We start from the raw sequence: 23,696 nt of genomic DNA, 5'->3' as shown, positions 1-23,696 counted from the left end.
GCTACATCATAAGATAGTTATTAAAAAAAATATTTTTTTGAAGTCGGGGAGGTAAAATAATTCTAAACCAAGAAACACTAAATTGGTTTATATCAATCACATTTATCCATTTTTTTAATTATTTTAAAAATTAATTTTATTTTTTAATTTAAAATATAAAGATAAATATTATAATAATTTTTGTTATTATTTCATATGGTGCCACAAATGACAAAACCATCAATTATATTTTTTCTAATAAAAAATTTCGGGTTAAAATAAATTATTTTCCATCATTTTGTTTTCCTATGGCCGTACAATTGATCCGGGCTAACTTTTGAAAATTTTATTAATTATGTCATTTGTAGCTCCTTTAGCTTAATCTGAGATAGAATCATCATCGCCGATTCATCTCGGTCTCACATGAATGGATGATCCTGATTCAGACTCTTGTCCCTACAGCAGTAGACGGTCCTGATTCAATCTTAGGTGGGTTTTTGCTAAGCATTTAGTTAAAGTGTACTAACTTCTGTTAGTATAATAATGCTTCAAAGTGTCGCTGTTCCATAACACAAAAATTAATACTTCTGGGTCCCACTTTCTCGCCAGATGGACGGTTGAATTTCCATCTTGTAACTTTCAATCGGACCCCACGGATTGACGGTCTGGATCATGCGTCGTGTTGCATTCAGGGCCGTCCCTATCTGTTTGTCCGGACTCGGACAAAAAAGGGCAGAGACACGCTCTCAATAATATCCGTAAAAAAAAAAATCGAAATTTAATTTCTAAAAATTCACCAGTCACAAAATAAATATTAGAAAAATATAATTACATCTGCTCTGTCACGTATTTCTGACTGGTTAAATCTCCACCCTTCCTGCCTTATCACACACCCTTCCCTATACGCTTCTCTCCACGGCTCCACCTCTTGTCTCTCTAACAAACTGAGCTCCGCCTCGCCTCTCTCTTTCATTCTCAGAATCCTGAATCCTTTCGCAGCTTTAATGACGCACCGAAAGGAGATTTATTGAAGTTCTTCTGCTCCTCTTTCATCATTCCTTACTCGCAGAAGCTTCGCAAGGAGTTTCTATTTTCTTTTCTCTTTATTATTTTTTTTTTTTCCATTTCCGTTTCGTCGGATTGGAATTTAGAACTCGGAAGTCCATTCGGCTTCAATAGGAAGAGTTATCGGTAACTCCTCATAACTCTTGACTTATTTGAATCAGAAGCACCGATGTTTCTGTTGTTTGTCAATCTGCGAATAGTATGGATTTCGTTATTGCGTTGTTGATTTGTTGATGCTGATGCGTATTTTGATGAACTTTTGCTTGTTGTCATCGTGATCATATAAGAAGGCGCGAGGTTCGAGTTGCGGAGATTGTAGCGAACCGTAATTGGAAATGGCTCCGAGAAGCAGTCGTGGCAAGGCGAAAGGCGAGAGGAAGAAGAAAGAAGAGAAAGGTACTCTATTGTGTCGATACTAATCGTAGTTTAGATTTTTAAGCTGCGGTAGATTCTTTCTGAGCTCGCTCTGTCTTTTTGTACTATTATCTTGTTTCAATACCGTAACAGCATCTCTCTGTTTGTATTTCATTTAATTCTCAGTTCTTCCTGTCGTCATGGACATCACTGTGAAACTTGCAGACGATTCGCAAGTTATATTAAAGGTTTGATTCTGCACTTACCTTCAGTAGCTTTTCCGTTTCGCATATTAACCTCAGTCTGAGGCTTATCTCATTCATCTCTTAGTTTTTTTTTTTCTAAAAAATAAATCAATCTTTGTTTCAAGCTAATAACACTTACCTTCATTTCCTTCAATTATCTCCCAAGTCTGAAAGCCTGGAATTCGAAAAATTTCGACTCTCGATAGTCTGTTGCATTCAGCTTGCTTGAGGCGTTGAGCAGAAACTTTGATTTTATTTTCTTAATGGTATTAAATGAGAGAATCGTGTTTGTCTTTCACTTTTCACCCGTAAAGGAACCAAGCTTATATTTAACTAATCGTGTTTTACATATAATATCTAGATTAATTTTTACTAATACTGTTTAGTGCATTAAACAGAGTGTTAAGTGTTTATCTCTTACAATAATGAAAAATATTTTTTTCCTTCAAAAAAGAAAAACTCTGCTATCACGATCACGGTATCCCGGGATCTTTTCATCCCGCAAAAGGCGACATCCTCAATGTGGTCCCCCTTCCTTTTCGTGGGTCCCATGTGGTTGGTCAGATACGATAACGCTCTTTTCCTATAAAATTTGTATTTCCGGTAACATATTTCAAAAAGTCTTGGATATTCTACTAACACTGCCATGCTTTTCTTGTCGGAGCAGGGAATATCTACGGACAGGATCATAGATGTTCGTCGGCTGTTCTGCGTGAACACGGTGACTTGTGGCATTACCAATTATTCCCTTTCTCACGAGGTAAACCGTTAATTGTCGTTAATCCTGTTTAAACATAAACTAATCCGCAGCTGCTAAGTTATGATTTCGATAGTCCACTGAAATGCCTCTGGCGTGGTCCTTTAGTTGCCTTCCTATCAGGTTGAAACGTGGAAAGCGTCTCATAATTCCAAGCCTCGTGATTAACGAATACAAAAAAAAAAAAAAAAAAAACCTTTATAGGAAAACGTTGAAATTATGAAGAATATGAAGATTTAAAAGGAGTTATCCATATTAAGATGTGTCGTGTGCAAGTTATTAATGGAAGCTTGTTAGCCGGCTCAGTTTCTCACAGACTTGCTGAAATGCGCCCATGTGCTCTGGGGCCCACACTGTCTTACTTTTGGGCCTGGGTTTTGTATCATTCGACAGTGCAGACTGCACAGCGGTGATTTAACTTTCTCTTTGTTTTTTTTTTTTTTTAAATTTCTTTTCCTCTTTTTGTTTGTTTCTTACAGGTGCGCGGGCAGCAATTGAAGGATACCGTGGACGTGGCAGCTTTGAAGCCCTGTGTGTTAACCTTGGTTGAGGGTATTCGAATTCTCTTCCTCCTCAATTAAATGAGTTTTAGCAGTTATTAATAAGATTAAATTAAATGGCGCGTGAAGTTTGATTTTTGTGTGGAACTCGGCAGAGGACTACGAAGAGGAGGATGTCGTGGCGCACGTGAGGAGAGTGCTGGACATTGTGGCGTGTACCACCTGCTTTGGCAGCTCGCCTGGGGATAGCAGCGGCAGCAAGGGTGAGCATGGGAAAAATGGTGGCGCGGGTTCACAGGATAAGGATAAGGATAAGCAGAAGAGTGATGACAAGGCGAAGAAGAAGCATCACCCGACCAAATCACAGCCTCCTCCTCCTCTTCCTCCACCGTCCACCTCCTCTTCTTCTGATTCTTCTGCTTCTTCTTCGTCGTCCCTCAAAGATGCCGCGGCGTTGGAAGAGGAGGGGGAGACCAGCGGTGCCTGCCCTAGGCTTGGCTCCTTTTACGAATTTTTCTCGCTCTCGCATCTCACGCCTCCGCTACAGTGTAATTTCCGACATCGAGTTTTTCCTTTCTTGTTCACTGAATAAAACGTTTTAAGGGGGAATTCCACAAAAGAAAAGGTTCTTTCATTCTTTGCCTGGCGAGATACTTCGCCTGATCAATTTCATGGAAGGAACACCACAGGACAGCTGTGCAGTTATGCTGCGTACTCGTGGGCGTCCGTCAAACGGGGACGCTTCGGTCCGGGGCTGACTCGTGGGGCGCATGTTAGCACTTTGCTGCTTTATAATTTTACGTTGCGCAGCATGTCTTTTCCTCCTATTGGAGTAATAGGGCTTTTTTAACTTCTTCGGGCTTACTCCCAGAGGACGTTATGCCCGTTATGATTACATGAAGACGTCTATGTTCTGACGTGTCTCATATGTAATGGATTGCATGCTGGATGATGCAAGATTGACGTCCTTCACTCCACGATTTCCTGAAATTCTATAATTGACGTTGAATTGTTTTTCACCCTGGCTGCAGTTATAAGGAAGGCTTTGAAAGAGCAATCAGCTGACAAAACTCTTGGGGAAAAACATTTCTTCACCCTTGAAGTAAGATTCCGCTAGCTTGAAGTGGATTTATATTTGCCAATTTGATGGTCGTGTGTTCGTGTCCGTATGCTTAACTTCACTTTTTCCTGTGCTGACCTGCAGGTGAAACTTTGCAATGGCAAGCTGGTTGTTGTAGAAGCTTGCAATAAAGGTTTCTATAGTCTGGGGAAGCAGCAAATATTGTGTCATAACCTAGTTGATTTGTTAAGAAGGCTTAGTAGAGCTTTCGACAACGTAAGTTCACAAACTTACTGGGCGTATATATATCATCTCGATTATGGGTTATTTTGACATCTCAACGTCATTCTTTTCTGTATTCTCTAAGAGTCGTGAAAGTGTTATATGATATTTTACTGCTTAGTTCTGACAAGGCCTGGATTTTTTTATTGCTTACAGGCTTATAATGAACTAATGAAAGCATTCTTAGAACGTAACAAGGTTAGTAAACTGAGCTGGTTAAAAATATAGAAGTTTAATTTAGAAGTTTTTAAAGCTTCCAGTATGGATAAACCAAAGTTTAATTTGTTCTTCTCAACGAGTATCGACTACTTTTCTCGTTTGCTAATGTAACCTGCTCTGCAACGCGGCCTTATTTATACTTCTTTGTCTGCAGTTCGGTAATCTCCCTTATCGATTTCGTGCGAACACATGGCTCGTTCCCCCTGTTGCCGCCCAGTTGCCAACAGTTTTTCCTCCTCTCCCTGTCGAGGATGAGGCTTGGGGAGGACATGGTGGTGGTTTGGGAAGAGATGGTGAAGGTGACTTGATACCTTGGGCTAACGAGTTTTCATGCCTTGCATCAATGCCTTGCAAAACAGCAGAGGAGAGGCAAATCCGCGACAGAAAGGCTTTCCTAACTCACAGTTTATTTGTGGATGTGGCAATCTTTAGAGCTGTTTCTGCTATTCGCCATGTCATGACCAGGTCTGGTTTACCTGTGCCCGTTGAAAAAGATAAATTACTGCACGTCGAGAGAGTTGGGGATTTGAGTATAACCGTGACAAAAGATACTTCAGATGCTAGCAGCAAGGTGGACACGAAGATCGATGGAAATAAGACCCTTGGAATGCTTCCCAAGCTTCTACTTGAAAGAAATCTACTAAAAGGAATTACTGCAGATGAAAATACAGCAGCCCATGTAAGATTTTTCTTTCTATTAATTTCCATTTCTATATGGAGAGTTTTGTTCTTGAACTGTTTTCTCTCTGTTAACCATACCATTTTTCTCCATGATAAAAAGAACTAGAAAATAGTGATCCTTGCTTGCATTTTAGGGATGCGAAAGCTAATGAATGGTATTGAGTACTTATAAAAATTATTTAACCAAGGATTTGAACATGTTGTGCAATATATTGTTTTACCTTGTGGTAAGGGTTATTTAAAGTTAACATCCAATTCAAACAAAAGTGTCAAAATTTAGATGTGTTCGGAAGATGAATATATGCTTTTGAGTGCAGGATGTTGCTACATTGGGCATCATCAATGTAAAATATTGTGGTTTCATAGCAACAGTGAAAGTTGAAGGTAGTGAGACCAGTAAATCTGGTGTTCCTATGCTTCAGAATTGTGACATCATTGACCAACCGGATGGTGGAGGAAATGCCTTGAATATAAACAGGTCTGTACTGAAATCTTTGATTCTTCCAGCTTTTGAATTATTTACTTACTGCAAGTCTGCATCAGTTATTTGCGTTTGTACTGGTGCTTTCAGTTTACGGATGCTTCTGCACAAAAAGACTCCCTTCCAACTAGGCAAAGCAACTGCCAGTTCACGTAGCTCAGAGAGCGAAGATCTGAATGCCGCTACATCTTTTGTGAAAAGGGTGCTGGAAGAGAGTCTGAGTAAACTTCAGGAAGAGGAAGCAGAGAAGGACACTTTTATGAGATGGGAACTAGGGGCTTGCTGGATACAACACTTGCAAGATCAAATAACTGCAGAGAAAGACAAGAAACAGTCTGGAGAGAAGACTAAAAGCAAATCAACTATTGAGGGACTAGGCAAACCTCTTAAGCTTCTTAAAAACTCACAGAAGAAATCAGATTCTAGTGATATGAAAACATCTCCCAGTGAGGGGACTTCCATTCATGAGGTAGCTGCCTCTGACACAGAAAAGCCTAAAACCTCCTCAGCAGATTTTCAGGGTGAAAGCAAAGCATCTGACAGCGAGTTGGTTTTAAAGAAGCTCTTATCTGATTCAGCTTTCACACGGTTAAAAGAATCAGGGACGGGTCTCCATGACAAAGTATGGTTTGGGAACAATCTCCTTGTTGACCTATAATTTTATTCTTATTTAGTCGTGTTTCAATACCCTTGTTTTTCATTTTGAGGACTTCATAATGACTTCCATTGATTACAGTCCTTACAGGAGCTAACTGGGATGGCCCAAAAATATTATGATGATGTGGCTCTGCCAAAACTGGTAATTAGTGTGGTTGATGTGGAGTTGTCTTTCCCAGTCATTGCGTATGTATGTTTTATTCTTTCCTTGGGTTTCAGGTTGCAGATTTTGGTTCATTGGAACTTTCACCTGTTGATGGTCGGACTTTGACTGATTTCATGCATACTAGAGGTCTTCAGATGCGATCTCTTGGACATGTGGTACTTTCTTTTTCTGTCTTATGTAATTACATTAGTTATGTCATATGGATATAGATCTTGCTCTGGCACTTCTCAGGGGATTCATGGACCCAAAGAGTTATGTTCTCAGTTTGTCAGATCTTCAAAATCATTAAATATTTATTACAGGCTTCCGTCATTCATAGAGTAGCATCTATCATCCTATGAACTAGCTTTCTAATGAAATGGTGATTAACATGAAAAACTGGTCATAAATTATATAGCCTGCAATTTTGAGATCAATTGAAAGGCATTAAGAATGGTTGCCTCTGAACCTAAAATTGGAGGCATAATTTATTCCTAATAAATTTATAGATGCTCTTTCTGGTCTTTTTGGTGGTGAATGATTTCTCTTTCTCTCTCTCTAGCTCTATCTTTTTCTTTTTTTAATTTTTTATGTCTAAACCAGGTTAAGCTTTCAGAAAAGCTTTCGCATGTCCAATCTCTCTGCATTCATGAGATGATAGTTAGAGCCTTCAAGCACATTCTCCAAGCAGTAATTGCTGCTGTGATTGATATGGATGGCATTGCAGCATCAATAGCTGCTGCACTAAATTTGATGCTAGGAATGCCAAATACTGAACAATCAAATACTGTTGGTAATGTTCATTCTCTTGTGTGGAGATGGCTACAAGTATTTTTGGTGAAGCGGTATGGTTTGGAATTAAATGCTTCAAGCTACCAAGACTTAAGGAAGTTTGCCATTTTGCGCGGATTATGTCACAAGGTATTAAAGCTTCTATATGGCAGGCTAATAGTCACAGAATTGGCTGAAGAGACTTTTGATATGAATGGATTTGTGCTTTATCTGCAGGTTGGAATAGAGCTGTTTCCCAGGGATTTTGATATGGATTCTCCAGACCCATTTCAAAAATCAGATATAATTAGCCTGGTACCAGTGCACAAGGTGCACTCACTGGAACACAGAAGTTTTCCAATTTCTTTGTCAATTGTAGTTCAAATGCTTGCCTATAATACTGTTTCCTAGATTTAGTGTTATTGCTTGTGTGCTTTTTGCAGTTAGTGTTTTTATTACTATCATTTTACTAATTCGGAAAGTATAACTGATGAACTCTAATTTTGCATGTGTTTCTCCTCACAGCAAGTAGCATGCTCATCTGCTGACGGACGCCAATTATTGGAATCCTCAAAGACAGCTCTTGACAAAGGAAAACTTGAAGATGCTGTTAGCTTTGGCACAAAGGTATCACATTTATGGACGATTTTCAATGTTCAAGTATGAAATACTCCTACAATATCCAAACAGAGCAGTTGTACAATTTTAGGATAATGTTGCATGGGTGTGCAGGCTTTAGCTAAGCTTGTATCAGTATGTGGGCCTTACCATCGGATGACAGCAGGAGCCTACAGCCTTCTTGCTGTAGTTCTCTACCATACTGGAGACTTTAATCAGGTCTACTCTTGTGCCATTGCTACCTTCTACTTAAACATAACAAGATCTCTGTTTTTTTTTCTGCTTGGTTTCTCACATTTCTATAAGTCTATTTTATCTTAGAAACAGTTCTGGGGAAAAGTGAATATTTAATGTTAATTTCATCCACAGGCTACAATTTATCAACAAAAAGCATTAGATATCAATGAGAGAGAGCTTGGGCTTGATCATCCCGATACAATGAAGAGCTATGGTGATCTTGCAGTGTTTTATTACCGTCTTCAACATACGGAGCTTGCTCTGAAGTAATTTTCTTATTATTGCTTGATAATTTCAACAATTTCTTTAAAATTTTTGTTTTAGTTTATTTTTAACTTGTCTTTATCATTAGGTATGTAAAGCGCGCTCTGTATCTTTTACATCTAACTTGTGGACCATCTCACCCTAACACTGCGGCTACTTATATAAACGTGGCTATGATGGAGGAAGGCCTTGGAAATGTACATGTAGCCCTTCGATATCTTCACAAAGCTCTGAAATGTAACCAAAGGTTACTTGGTCCAGACCATATTCAGGTCTCACTTTTATCCTTGTCCTTTTCTTCACTGATCTTAGTCCCATATACACATGTTAGCAAAGTAAACTAAGAAAAAGCACAAAATAAGGTATTTTGCCCATTTTCCTGTCATTGATGGTTGGACCAACCAACTTAAATTTGTGGGTCTATAATCAGCTAGTCAGTAGCCTTTTTCTTAACCCTATTTACTCTTGCTCTTTAAAAAATGATTTTTTAAAAGTTTTTGGTGGGTCATCTGCTTATATATTTCAATCCATGTCTGCAATCAGTTCAATCTTGATGCTTCTACATTATTTCATTGTTTCTGCTGGCTTAATTGGTGTCCTCAAGTTCTTTCTTAAAATTAGCTATCATAAAAACAAGGTGTAACTTTTTTATTTCAATGCACTGCAGACTGCTGCAAGTTACCATGCAATAGCTATTGCACTTTCTTTGATGGAAGCATACCCATTGAGTGTCCAGCATGAACAAACAACCTTACAAATTCTAAAAACCAAGCTTGGTCCGGATGACCTACGGACACAGGTAGATTACAAGGAGCTCTTTCTCTTGGCTAGTTGATTCCTAAGGTTTTAGTGCTCCAGTGTGCATCGGTCCTTGCTTTATTACATATATTTTGACAACTTTGTGACTTAATGTTGTAGGATGCTGCTGCTTGGCTTGACTATTTTGAGTCTAAGGCTTTTGAACAGCAAGAAGCTGCTCGCAATGGAACATGGAAACCAGATGCGTCGATTGCCAGCAAGGGACATCTGAGGTACTTCATAATACGTTTTCAATTTTCATATGAAAATATTGTTTGGCAAAGTATATGTTTTACGTTCTTCCTTCTTTGTTTGGGAGAATTACCTTTGAATTATTTCTTAGAAATATTATCAATTTCTGAATAGGCTTCCTTTATACTAGTTTGTGCCTAATCTTTGTTTCCCTTCAGTGTTTCGGATCTGCTTGATTACATTAACCCGAACCAGGACAGCAGAGTAAGAGATGGGGAGGCTTCTAAAAGGAAAAACATTGGGTCTAAGGTATTACCAGATATTTTTAGCCATGCTTTTCTGTGCCTTAAAATCACTTAAAAAGTGCAAGTTGATAATATCATTTAAATGATGTTGGAAGAGATTCTTGTTCTTATGGAAGAGGGATCTTGTGAGACTATTGTTAGGATTTTTATATTGCTTAATTGATTGCCTGAATTTCCATTTCTCTTGACTAGTATTTTTTGGATGTTATGCAAAAGTACTAGGTGTTGAGTGTTAAATTTTGTCTTTACAGGTCAAAGGAAAGTCCAACCAAAACTTTGTTGTTCCTGGCCGAAATGATTCTCAGGACTTGGTTCTGGTGGGTTCAGATGAAGAAAAAGTTGAGCGTGAACCAATTAGTGCCTTTGTCCAGGACAATAATGGTCAAACAAATCCTGCTCAGATTTGTTTGAACCAGAAAGAGCAAGAACTTGTACTTAAGGATCAGCAGTCTGCTATGACTGAAGAATTAACAGAAACAAACAAAGAAGGAGAAGAGGGATGGCAACCTGTTCAGAGGCCAAGGTCCAGTGGCCTAGCTGGCCAACGACTGAGACAAAAGAGGGCTAGTATTGGAAAAGTCTACAATTATCAGAAGAAGGAGACATGTCCTGAAGCAGTTCATTCTAAAGTTAAGAGCTCTCACACACAGAGTCGCTATTATGTATGCAAGAAGAGGACCATAACTCCTGCAAACTACACAGATTACCAGCCTACCCGAACTCCCTCTTCAGGTATGAAATTCAGTCGGAAATTGGTCAAGACGGTCACATACAGGGTCAAATCAGTAGCTTCGTCAAGCAAAGTTGAGACGACGGTGACTGATAGAAATGGAGGTGATTTGTCTAATACTCTAGCAGAATCTCAGCCAAATACTATGGCAAATGAAGTAAAGACTACAAAAAGAAGTGATTCGGTAATTAGCATTGGGCAATCTCCTTCTTACAAAGAAGTAGCATTGGCTCCACCAGGGACAATTGCTAAGATGCAGGTCACAGTATTGAAAGAACAAGTTTCAGACAATGGAGAACCGGAAAGAGAAAAAGAAGCAACAGAATCTGTCTCAATGGATACGGAGAATTTAAAGGAAAAGGTTCCTGCTTGTATTCCAGAACCTGAATCTGCAATTGAGGAAAATGGGAAGAGTGAGAAGCTAGAGAGATTGTCTAATGATGAATCTGGAGGAGAATCTTCCAAGCTAGTGTCTGAAGATGAACCTTCAAATTCTGAAAATCACAAATTAAAGGATCAGGAGACCTTACTAATTAGTTCTGATACTGATTGCAATAAAAACCTGCCCAATGGGGAAGAGGGTCAGGATGTTCTGACGTGTAGCAGTGTTGAGGCTGGGTTGAACTCACACCTAACAGAAGGAGAGAACTGCAATCAAGTGTCGTCTGCTAAGGTAGAGCAAGAGAGTTATTCGAACTCCAGTGCTCTGGGAGGAGAAGTTCAAGACAAGTTTGTGATGATGGAGACCAAAGAAGATGGTCTTAAAATGTTATCAGTGAATCCTGAAGACACTCAGGATCCACCTAACAGGAAATTGTCTGCATCAGCTGTCCCCTTCAGCCCATCTACAAACATTACTCGAGCTCCAATACCCATGGATATCGTCCTTCCTCCAGGTCCAGCTGTTGTTCCTCCAAATATGCCTTGGCCAGTGAGTATGACCCTTCACCCAGGGGTTGCACCTGTAATGCCGACTGTGACTCCCATTTGTTCATCTCCTCATCACCCTTATGTTTCAACTCCTAGACCTCATAATGTTTTGCACCCAATGCCATTCATGTACCATCCTTATGCACATGCCCAAGCTGTGCCAAATAGCACTTTTGCAATGAACAATAGCATGTTTCATCCCAATCATATGGGGTGGCTTTGCAACATGAACCCCCATGCATCAGAATTTATCCCTGGAACTGTGTGGCCCTGTCATCCAATTGATTTTCCTGTAATGCCACCTGTTGTCGATCCAGTGGCTGAGCCCTTTACAGAGCCTAAAGTAGAAAATGATAAAATTGAGGGGACAAGTTCAACACCCCTTGGGGAGACTGATGACGAGGAAGTCTCAAAGATAGAGGGGACATTAGTTTCTGAAGGCACTAGTTGTACTAGCGAAGTAAATGAAAAAGGAATGGCTGAGTTAGAGAATAAACAAGAAAGTTGTGATTCCAAACCCTGCAAGCGAGAATCAGTTGAAAATGGACCTGCATCTGTACTTGCTCGAACAGAAGAAAGTGAGAATGGTGGTGATCATCTCTCGAGAAAGAGTACGAAAGTTGAAGGTGATGGGAGCTTTAACATACTGATTAGGGGGAGAAGGAACAGAAAGCAGACCCTCAGGATGCCTATAAGCTTGCTGAATAGGCCATATGGATCTCAGTCCTTCAAAGTTATCTACAACAGAGTAGTCCGAGGGAGTGATATTCCCAAATCAGCTCCAAGTGAAGATAGTGAAGCAGGCATTCCCTAGCAGATTTTGTGCAAAGTTATCTCACAATGCCTTGGAAGATAAATAAGATGGAACCCATCATTTTGTTCAAGTGCAACAGAGACTAAAACGTTCACTTGAAATTTCATGGTGATCTTATGCACTTCATGTACTACAACTTTATGTCTGAACAATCTTGCCGAGGAAATGCAGGTTAGTATTCCTCTTGATTGTTTGTTCATTCTTGTTATTTTCCCCTATTGCTTGTGAAAGGCCAAGCAAGTATGTCTCTTTGTTTTGTTTTATTTTCCTTTATTGACAAAATGTCAATTTGTTGTGAAATTCAATCTGTTCTTGAGTTGTTTACCGAATAAAATATTTACCAATGATGCAGGTATTTGTTGATAGAAATTTCAGCTTGATCAAAAAGCCTTAATTTAACATTACGCATTTGAAGGCAGGCAGTGCTTAATTAACAGTAATCAGGTACCTCCTAAGCCGATGCTTCTCCACATTTGCAAAAAAGCTTGTAATCTAGATCTTCACTTTGTCAGCTTCTACAGAAGGCTTCTCTGCCAGATCCTCTAATATCATATACCTGATCAATGTTTTCTTTGAATGCAGGTCCTCTCATTGAACAGCATCAGAAAGGCTGACAATCGAGTTAGTTAACAATATTATGCCTCAGGTTATGAAATCAATTTGTATTTTTTGAGACTGTAGACCACTTATTTCACATTATTTCTTTTTGTGTCCTTAGAGGTCACCAACTCAAATAATGTCAACAATTTTGATAATCTTTATTCGTTTTATAATTCAGCAAACCGGTATAAATCTTTATCTACTGTTTCTAAATGCGATGACCTTTGGAGTATGAGATGGACACTCTACTCAGGTTGTATAAATTTTTTTATTTTTTGGAAAAAATCCTAGGATCTTAATATGTTTAAATTCTCTGACCTTGAAGGCTTTGTAGACTTCCTTGGATAATATTTTACTCTACATGTTATTGTAATTTTTATGTGAGTAAAATATTCAAGAAAGGAAAAAAAAGTTTTTGTATGAAGAATTTTTTTTTAATAAAAGAAAATTAATGACCAATTATTTTTTTCATTGCAAACGGAAGTTCTAAACTCAAATTTGCGAAGAAATGTTAAAATTATGTATGGAAGAATCTTAAACGAGTCTCGCACATAACCAAAATTAATATGGTTTATATGGACTTTATTGATCAAGCAGGCCATTTGTCATCTCTTTCATTTCAAAATATAGGAACTGATCGGTAACAACCTTCTCATGTTCTAGAATTGCTCACAGAGGCCAAGGACGAGCGTCATCAGTTTCAGGAAGTGGTTGATGACTTTCAGAGCTGAATTTGCCATCAGGGACTCGGGATCGAGCCTCTTGTACCCGGAATCTGGGGAGAAGCCTTGCATCAGTATCCCGGGGCGCCACTCTTAAGGCCAATGGCCATTCTGTTTCCGTTTTCGATGTGCGTTTGGCTACGGGTAGAATCCTTCAATTGAATCCGTTTTGATCAAATGGTTCATCAAGATAAAAGATTCAGTTCAACAAAGCTTCAACCCGTATTATCGGGAGAGCTGGAAATTCGCAGATAGATGTTAACTCACTTCTGAGGAGGGTACTTGCAGCTCAAGTAATGAATAACGCAAAGAAGAGTCCACTCTACCCTGTGGCCAGATAAAAAGCATTCACTTTATTCAAACTCATTTACAGGACTAGCTTTCTTCGTTCCCTAGAAAGAACCTTATTACAGTTGTTACAGAAGATATAAGGCGAGGCGGCGAAGCCACATATCACTTAGTGGTTCTCCTAAATTCTACAGGATTTTATCATCTTGTCATTTCTTCTACAACCTCCAACCTACCACTCACCTGGTCATTTTGCCGATGTCTTCACATGAACTACTTTGACGGACTTATAACTTCAGCTTCTTCTGTCTTTGCAAACCTTCCGCGGACTCTTGGTTGACTGTCTGCCAGAGCTTTCCGGCAGGCATACTGCAGAACCAGAAACACAGCAAGCAAGAACATGAGTGATGGGGTTTAACGATTATTTGAAGCCATGAACTGTGGTGAATTGGTTGAGTGGACATTACACTTAGTGCATACTTTTGCTTTCCTTTTGCCACTTAGCCTCTTGGTCACTTTTGACATATAAAGAAAAGCTCTTTACATACTTTTTGTTCCATTGTCTAAAAGTGAACTGAGTACCCAGTTCAAAGCATTCACACCCAGTTCTTCTTGCAAAGAAGTTTTCACTTTGACATGCTTATTGCCCCTTTAAGACTTGGACTTCATGTTTAACCATTCAAATGCAAGTGCCCTTGGGACAGTGTGATCTGTCACAAGGATCATCAACTTCACTGATCATGAATAGATTAGCACTGTTCTGATATGCAAAGGGGCATCATTTTATGCTTCACTTAATAAGGAGAATTGTTTCTTGATTAACCCACAAATAGGAAAGGAAGTAGAGTTCTACTGATGACTTGAGATAGAAAATTAGGAAACATCCAGGATATATATTTCAATCTCTGGAGATAAGCATGTGAAACCATATCTACTTGTTCTTAAGAAATACCACAAGAACAAACTTTCTTATTAAATAAAAAAATTATGTTCTGTGTATGCCCTGCTCAGATTGTAACGTAATTATCATTTTAAAGAATGCTCAAAATGACATATGATATAAGATGGAAAAGGGAAAGAACAAAAGACCCAAGTCAAGAGGATAAGAGATGATATATTTAATTAAACAGAAAAATCCTAAAGATTATACCTTGATTTTTCTGCCAAAATTCCTTTTGGACTTCTTCTTTCTGTATCTGGAAAGCTTTTGCTTGCGCTCTTCAATTGTTAGCACTCGCTCAAAGGTAGATCGGATGACTGGTGTGTTCACATTCCTAAGAGTCTGTCAGGAAAAATTAAAATCAATAAGATTTCCAATATCATGTATAAACTGTCAAAAAATATCTAGCATTATTTTAGCAAGCATGCTCTGGCCAATAGAGAAGTTTCCATTTTAAACTAAAATTTCTCAGATGTCAGATAAAGAGGTTTTTCCATTTCTTTTATTTTTATTTTTTGCTTATTTGGTCTCCCTTTACTCTCAGTATGTGGAATCCCTCAGAATGACGGAAATTTCAGACTTTCTCAGTGATTTTTTTCTTTCCACCCGCATAAACTACTTCTCTTACACGTAATCAATAATGAACTTAAGGAACAGCAAACTTCCATTACAAAGTGCTAGTAAAGATACTGAAAAAGGGAGGAGCAGAAAGATGTATTCTGACCTGAATGTCACCTTCACTGAATGCTCGCCTCATTCCAAATGCAGCTCCCAAATCCATCCCTTGAAAATCCAGGAAGTTAGGTCTCATTGGTCCTCCATTAACCCACTCTACAGATGTCAAGCATCCAGAGCTAACACTCTTCAGCATTGACGCATCGAAGACAGGTTTACCTTTCTCTACACTCAAATCATCCCCCAAGTTTATGGAAGGAAACTTGATGTCTTGAAGTTCATGAAATGACTCGATCGCAGATTTTGCCAGCAGTTCCTTTCTGCATTCATAGAAATCCTCACTCCATAGTGGGTCACTCTGGATTGAATCCATCCCAGTAACCTTGACTGTATCTGTAGACATGCCATCTTCTCCACCAGAAATCATGGAAATGGCAGCTGACATAGGATCTAGATTAAGTACTGTTTCCTCCATGATGACATTGAGGGGTTCTGGAGCTTTGAATAGATCACCTTCACTTCCAAGGTCATATTCTGACACAGTGGATGTTTGAAATAGGTTGCCCTATGAAATGAAAAGATCCAACAACATTAAATCAAATGTCATTAGGCAATTGTTTGTTAAATAAAAAAAACAGAACGATCACTAGGGTTGAAACAAGTGGACATTTGTTGAAGAAGCTGTGGAGACTTGAAAATGATATCCTTGTAAGCTTATAGAAACAAAAGCATCGATCCTACAATTTGCAAAACAGTGTGAAGTATCTTACTATTAAAGAAAGAACTACAATCTGCACTAACGATGCCACTGAAAACAGCATCAGGTGCTCATACTGCACCAAAAGGAAAAATCTCAAGAGTTCGACTGGTTATGCAGCTAAGCTTTCAAATCAAAACAGCAGCTTTTGAAGAAAAGGAAACCAAAAGCAGGGAAAAGAATATTTAAAGTATCCAAGTACCAACAATACACATTCAACATGACTCTCCCAGAAACAAGAAACACCAAGAACAGGGTACAGCATTAAAACAGAGACGAACCTGGTGATATGGGAAATGGTTTGTACTTTTACGGCAAAGAAATTAAAAATCACCTCCAACGGAGTGTCTGCTAATAGATGCATTACTCATCAAAGCAGGGAAAACTCTAAGAATAGTATGAATAGCCTGTCTAAAATACCGAGAGGACTGCCGACTGCAAAATAGTGAGTTTAGGGAGGACAATTCAGGGGTGGTGATGGCATTCTTGTCATTTCGACACGAAAAGATCACCCTGCCGAATAGCCACGATAGCAGCTCCGAGTAAAACCCAGCAGATTAGCCGCGAAATGATTTTGCATTCCGGGAAACGCTAACAGAATTACCGATTGCCCAGTACGAAAGAATCACCATAATGTCCTTGTAAGAAACTGATTTTTTTCCTTAGTTCAGCAAGGACGGAGATCCCGGTGATCTTTTCCAGTTTTTATGTGTTCGAAAAGAAAAATCTGGCGCAAAAATAAGATCTTTGGGTGGAAAAAAAGAAAGATGAGAGGAAACGGAAATATTTAATTTCGGTACCAAAAGAAACAGGGGAAACATGATGAATATTGAAATCTTTTTGCTTTTTCCAATTGTTTTTAGCCTTTCAAGCTGCTTTGATAGTGGACAAACTCGGTCGTTCACTTTCAGTTTTCCATTTTTGTACCATCAGAATGGAAGGAAATGAGTTACAAAAACACCAAGTCCGAATTTTTGTGGAGCGTTTGCTCATGAAATCGGTTAAATTGCCTTAAATAATTCCAGCAATTCGCGACGGAGAACTGTAAACGAAAAAGAAATAAAATCAAGTCAGGAATAAAAGCAGAGGATCAAAACCATCCAATGATCAACCAATAACCGAAAACAGAGAAGAAGAAAATACCCGCGAATGAAAAAAAGAAAAAAAAAAACTACTTTCAGCACCCACCGACATACTCAGTTCACCACTAACAACCCAGTAAACCCTAACACAAGATTTCGATCTCAGTACCAGCTAGAGTGGAAGTGCATCAATGAAGACCTGCAGAGCTTAGTCCTACGACCCAAACGATTTTTAGCTGCGAAAATAGAGAATCAACTGCACATACCTCAGCATTGGTTTTCTGGAAACGGCAGAACTCCTCAAGATGTTGAATGTCCTGAGAGAAGCTCTGGAAGTGAGGGAAGAGAAGCCCGGCTTCTGCATACATTTCTCACCTTCCCTCCTTTTTCTTCCCTTTTTTCCCTTTTCCTTCAATGGGTAGAAGAAATGGCTCCCCAATAGTCGACGAGTGGAGAAGAACCAACAGAAACGAAGCAACTCCCACTTCGTTTTTGCTCGCTGTGAGTTGGTTGGTGTTTCCAATTTATAGCTTCTCCAGCGCAGAAAAAAGCAGAACAGTGCCCAGATGAGGACAAACGACAAGACATTCAGACAGAAAATTAAATCTTTTACCATTATATGGAGACCACTTTGGAGCATGTTTCATGCATCAAATGTCGTCTCCATACATACATCCAAGGTACATGACCGAGTGATCCAGTCAAAGGAGGGGAAGGGTATGTCCGTGATTGGGGAGCATCATTTACCCATTTCAGTAAATTGGCTTAACTGGTTCTAGAAATTGAGCTGTGGAAGACTCCTTCAAATTAAGGCGTAGATTTAACATCATTATTGCGACTTCAACTTAATTTTTGTCGATTCAATTACCATGGACGATAGCAGGGCTTCTGCATGAAAACTGAAATTTTACGTAGTATGAGAGTGTTATTTGAAGAGAATAATTCTTGTCATGAGAGTTTTTTTTTTAGAAATCTCTTTTCGGTTTATGGGAAGAGGAAGGAGCTCGACCACCATGAAAAGACCTCGTGGACTACATAAACAGTTGCGCGTTTCGATCCGAGATGATGGAGTAAAAAGCCAGAACCCATACAGCTTGCAGCAACTTCTTTAGTGATTAACGTGAGGAATAGAAACAATGTGATTGGAATCCGAGAGTCCCCATCTTCTTTCTCGCACTGACTCGTACTTTGCACCTAGCAGAAAGGAGAAAGAGAGTGAAGATCCCCCAGTTTCCCTTTTTAAAGTGTTCGCCATTTTTTGAGCAGTAAAAGGATCACGTAGGGGAGAAGCAGGTATCCTTTTCCAGTTTTCCACGCCCTTTCTAAAAGGGGAGATACAAATGTCACCCAAACAGAGCAGAACCATTCGTGAACTCATTTTCAGGGCCCCAAACATTTGTTTCTGGTCCCAACTCCTTCATCAATTAAATAAATAAGCAACTCCTTCAGAACATAAGCTTTCTGAGATACCCCTCCCAGCGAAGAGGAAGCTTGGGACTTTCTGTTAGAGTAGGAAGAAGGGGACAAGAGGAGAATAACTGGCTTGCAATACCTCCTCTTTATGAAGAATTAAGAATGAGGGAAGCTTTTTTATAAGAGTTTACTTTCTAGCTTTTTCCCTTTTTTCTTTCCTCCCACTCTTTTCTCTCTTCTTTTTAAAGCTCTTAGTGGGTTGTCTGCATAAACTGGAAAAAATGATAAAAAAAAAGAAAAAAAGACTTAAGGTCAGCGTCATCCATGGTGTATGCCAACAATCGAAAAGAGTTTGAAGAGAGAGAAATGAGAGTTGAAAGTGCAGGTGAAAGAAATGTTAAGATAGAAACTTAGCTGTAAAAATAAGATAAAACAAAAGGTTGATTCTGTCTGCCAATTCAATTGAAGTGATTCAAATTCTCTTCCAGTAATGGTGAGGTCTATTCTCCTACAGTGTCTGTGATTATATTAAACAAATTTGCCGACAAGTTCCCTTCTTTATTCTCTCTTACCTTCACCTTCTCCTGCTAGATGACAGACACGATAATTCAAGTCACAGTTCTTTCATCATCGATCTTAATTGAACTCTATTTGACAGGTAACAAAGCTTGTTCAATCTGTTTAATTGGCCGATAGTTCAGAAACAGAAAGCTCATGTGAGTCTTCTAAAGAGGATATGAAAATCGCACGTGAATAAATATCATTTGAAAAGACAAGTAAGACTCATTTTCTTAGCCAAGGACCACATTAGTTTCCATTAATGGAGTTCATGGAAGAATATGATGGTGCTGCTGCCTAAGCATTAAAAAAACAAAAACGACCCAAGAAGGGGTTTAATTCAACTAGCCACAGTATAAAAACTGTAAAAGAAAGAGATTTCTCAGAATATGCTTAGAGAACCTTTCATGGGTTTTAAGAGGTTTAAACTTCACAGACATAAACAACCCTAAAAGATGTCTTGTCTCCACCCTGCTCTTCACCTAGTGGATTCACACTTACAGGAGCCTCCACCTAACGCTGCTGTGCTTGTTTTTTTATGGTGATTAATGTGTGGAAATTAATTAAGAACCCTTCAATGTCACCTCACTCATACTTCTATGACATAATTAGAAGTTAAGACGAGCTATGAAAATGTAGTCTTGCCAACCATGAAATATATCTAGTTTGAATATATTGAATGGATGGTGTGACATAGACCTGATGTCGAAGTTTTCAATTACCTTCCAAGAAGATAAAGATAAGGGGAAGAACCAATTAATTACTTTGATTGGTCTATTGATAATGTTGGATTTGTTCGCGATAAGTGGAATGTATTATTATTCCATTCATTTCAGATAATTTCCAAATGTTATCTGGGATATTACCGATTATAACAAATATGACACACTAGTGGTACAATACTTTTGTATCGAATATCAACTTTTGTTCTAGTGATTGGGTTACTTCTTTAAACCGCAAGAGAAATAGAAAAAAAAAAACGTCTCATTTGATAGGAAAACATTTTGGAATCAAAAGATATTACTGGTGGATGTTAATCTTGAAAAAAAGTTATCGAACTGACTATTGTCACCTAACAACATGCTTTCGAGTTACTTAGATAGACTTAATTAACATTAAATTATCCTATTAGTGGAAAATATTTGAGGTTAATTGGTTCATGGATACCACAAACTTATTTAAGCTACAAGATATTTTAAAGTAGTTTTTAATCTAAAAATATTATGAAAAAGTGTTATCTAAGGGAAAAGGGGGCTTTCTCCACTTTTTCCAAATGAGGCTTAAGTGGTAGGACCCCTTTTGCACCCTTTTATAATTAACTAAGTCAACTAGGTCTTGTGGTGGCATCACTCTTATACTATTCATTACTATGTTGTATCAAGGCTTACTATTTGTACTAAACACTTGTTATACCTAAGAGGAAGGTTATATTATTTCTAATTATATCATTTCGAGAAGTAAACAATAGTAAAGCATACTTTTTTGTCATATAAAAAAAAGGAAAAAAGAAAATGTTTCGAGCTAATTCGACCTTTTTATATCTTTATAAAAAAAAACACTATCAATCTTATCGATCACACAAAATTTAGTTCTTTTGTCAATGGGGAAGAGGCCTACACTTGCACTTCTGGGTTTTCTCTTTTCCTCGTTTATTATGTCGATGGGGGAGGAGGCCCTGCACTCACTCACGAAGCTCCTCTTAGGTTATTACTACAAAAGATGTGTGAGTAAGTTTGGATGAGTGTGTTGTGAAGTGGAAAGTGAAAGTGAAGATAAATTACATAGTGAAAGTGAAAGTGAATTATTTTTTTGTGATAGTCTGTTCAATGAAAAGTGCGGTGTAAAGTACTTTCTTATATTAATGTGTACAATAAAAAATTTAGTGAAAAGTGGAGAATGAGTTTATTAATAAGACACTCAGATATAGGGGTGATATCGAGCCGAGCTTAGCCTCGAGCCTAAAATTGTAATTGAACTCGAGCCCAATAATTTTAACCGAGTTCGAGCCGAGCTCGAGCTTCAACATTCATTTAAAACTTTTCAAAAAATACATGTCAAATAAATTGTATATAAAATTATACATATATTTTACATAAAATTAGACATACATTTTACATAAAATTGGACATGACCTCTACTTAAAATTGGGCATAGGAGTGGCATTGAATCAAACTGAGCCCGAACCTTCCTATGTTCGAGCCGAGCTTGATTTAAATATTTCGAACTCGAGCTCGAGCCGACCCTGGCCTCGAGCCTAAAATTGTAATTGAGCTCGAGCCTAATAATTTTAACTGAGTTCGAGCCTAATAATTTTAACTGAGTTTGAGCTTAACCTAGTAAAATATATGTCAAATAAATTATATATAAAATTATGCATACATTTTAAAAAAAGAATGATAGGGGCAGTTCGAGATTGAATTTCGATAATGGATTAGAACGCACCAATATTAATCTTTTTTCCCCCAAATGTTGTCTTGCTTATTTTGTAATTTTTGAATTTGGCCATAATTTTACTATGGCCTCCTTAATGCCCCTGGTTGAAAATTTATATTCTAGGAAAAACTAGAAATATTTTTCCTAATATACATATTTCCTAAAAAACCTTTAAATAAAATCCTATTACTATTAGTGACTTACTAAAAAATTACAAGAGATATTTTAAAATTTTCTTAGGAAAGTTAAATGGACCTCTTATTGCATCTTCTAGGAAAATAAATAAAAATTAATAATCAATCTAATATATTATTATACTTATCGATAAATTTTTAATCAAATAAAATGTCAAACACAAAATTTCTATGAAAATTGCCTCAGGCTAAAAGTATTACAACATCAACTGTCAAATACTTATTCAAAAATTTTCTATACGATTTTTAGCCCATCTTGGCATGAAAATCTTACTTAGAAAATTATATGATTTTTTTAATAAGAATTCCAATTAGAAAAATGTTCCAAAAAAACATGAGGCACTAATAATCCCTAGAAACATATTTCTACTCAAATATTTTTTCAATTTTTTCAAGAGCCATGAGGAAGGGATAGCGAGAGTTCAATAAAGAATATTTTTTTTCTCTTGCTTATAATCTCTCACTTACAAAAATTACACTTGCAAAATCGTTTTCTCACGAGGGGGAAGAAGAAATCGAATCGAGCAGGCGAACAACTGTCAACGGCGACAGAGGCGGCCACAACAGTGGACGGGAGGGGCTCGACGGTGACGAAGGGAGGAAGAATCCCCTCCCCCTCTTCTCGCTCGCGCTCGCGCTCACGCTCGACACTCTCACTCTAGGTCCCGCTCCCGGTCCTGATTCTCGACCCGTTAACGAGCCAGCTTGTGAGCTTTCGAACCGAACCATGATTCGGTCAAGCTCGACTCGTTAACTCAAACGAGCCTTATCCAGATAAATCGAATCGAACCGAGTCAAGCTCAAGCCACTTGCGAATCGGCTCGGTTCGATGCCACCCCTACTCAGATATATGTAACTTTATTAAGATAATATTATTTAATATTTTAATTAAAAAAAAAGATAAATAATTTAAATTTTAAAATAAAAATATTAAATATATACATAAAAAATATGATTACTTTTATAATGTCTAAATACTTAATCAAATTCTTACTTTTGTAATATCACTCTTTAAGTTAGTGATTTAATATACTATTAAAAAATAAGAATATAACAAATAAATAAATAGGATATTTTATGAATAAAATAAGATAATTTTTTGTTTAGTCTAAATTAATAAATAATTACAAAGTAAAATAAAAATCTTAAATTAATTAATTATAAAAAATAAATACTTAAACAAAAAAAACTTACTCTAGATACTTAATCCAACTTAATTAGTGAGTGAATTCACTTTCACTCAAATTTTCACTTAAACACCCTCTTTACTTACATAGTACACTAATACTTTTTTAGCGACTTCCCTTAGAGTGGACTACGAAGCCCTAAACCCAGAATTGATCAACATCTTCTTTGCTAATATCTTTTGATTTCAAAGCCGTGGACAGAGATTCTGGGGAACGTTATACGTTTGCCACTGCGTTGAAAAGTGAAGAGATCGAGCGGCAGAGACTGACAAAGAAAGGGGAGAGGAAGATAGATGCACGTAAACGTCCTGTTTTTTTCCCCCGCAGCTTTGCATCTCGCCTCGAACGCCTTTCAGCGTTCCATCGGTCAATGATTTGAAGCTTCGGCGAAGCAAAAAACGAAGAATGTGGGATACTTAGATGAGACGACCCAGCTGGAGTTCCTTGTTCTCTTCCCGTCTCCTCATCTAATCCAGTTATATGAACGACTCTGAACGCAGTGGAACAAGCCAAGAGAGGTGCATCCGATGCCCTCGATGGTCCAAACACTCCACAGACCCTTTTTCGATTCTCGCCTTCGCTGGTTCTAGTTTCTAACCCGACATCAAATCGTGGAGGTAGGAGAGACAGTAAGCGTTGAAGCGGACAAAATAGGTTGGATGGGATGGAATGGAAGGCGCAACGTGTGCGGCGGTGATTGATTCTTAGTGAAACGAAGAATTTGATTATTATCTAATTTTTATTAATTATTTTTGGAATAATA

General features: G+C 38.0%; 2 protein-coding genes across 3 annotated transcripts; one reads left to right on the top strand and one right to left on the bottom strand.

Moving 5' to 3' along the window:
• Positions 1-952: 952 nt before the first annotated feature.
• LOC137942526 (protein REDUCED CHLOROPLAST COVERAGE 1-like) lies at positions 953-12,839 on the top strand. 2 transcript variants are annotated; one of them, XM_068788227.1, is made up of 26 exons: positions 953-1,170; positions 1,335-1,440; positions 1,585-1,646; positions 2,311-2,403; positions 2,880-2,952; positions 3,056-3,448; positions 3,932-4,002; positions 4,105-4,236; positions 4,399-4,440; positions 4,616-5,140; positions 5,460-5,620; positions 5,714-6,245; positions 6,360-6,422; positions 6,500-6,601; positions 7,029-7,346; positions 7,434-7,526; positions 7,722-7,823; positions 7,929-8,033; positions 8,184-8,317; positions 8,404-8,587; positions 8,983-9,114; positions 9,234-9,346; positions 9,524-9,614; positions 9,862-12,255; positions 12,437-12,528; positions 12,667-12,839. In XM_068788227.1, exons 2-24 carry the CDS (start codon positions 1,380-1,382, stop codon positions 12,082-12,084), a joined length of 5,805 nt encoding a protein of 1,934 aa, XP_068644328.1. In that variant the 5' UTR covers positions 953-1,170; positions 1,335-1,379; the 3' UTR covers positions 12,085-12,255; positions 12,437-12,528; positions 12,667-12,839. The 2 variants fall into 2 exon arrangements, with proteins under 2 accessions (XP_068644328.1, XP_068644320.1); XM_068788219.1 differs by having other exon boundaries at positions 1,332-1,440.
• An 885-nt stretch (positions 12,840-13,724) lies between these two features.
• Positions 13,725-17,662, bottom strand: LOC137956055 (uncharacterized). Its single transcript, XM_068803363.1, has 4 exons — positions 17,415-17,662; positions 15,359-15,874; positions 14,845-14,976; positions 13,725-14,063 (listed from the first exon to the last, which is right to left on the bottom strand). Exons 1-4 carry the CDS (start codon positions 17,514-17,516, stop codon positions 13,968-13,970), a joined length of 846 nt encoding a protein of 281 aa, XP_068659464.1. The 5' UTR covers positions 17,517-17,662; the 3' UTR covers positions 13,725-13,967.
• Positions 17,663-23,696: the final 6,034 nt, after the last annotated feature.

The sequence above is a fragment of the Aristolochia californica genome, unplaced genomic scaffold (assembly GCF_029961685.1).
Source record: "Aristolochia californica isolate CCGP_79_NKW_82.1479 unplaced genomic scaffold, dmAriCali1.0.hap1 SCAF_1, whole genome shotgun sequence".
In the NCBI taxonomy this organism is placed as follows: domain Eukaryota; kingdom Viridiplantae; phylum Streptophyta; class Magnoliopsida; order Piperales; family Aristolochiaceae; genus Aristolochia; species Aristolochia californica.
The sequence above is the reverse complement of the archived record's forward strand: the minus strand, read 5'-3'. Positions and strand labels throughout refer to the sequence as shown.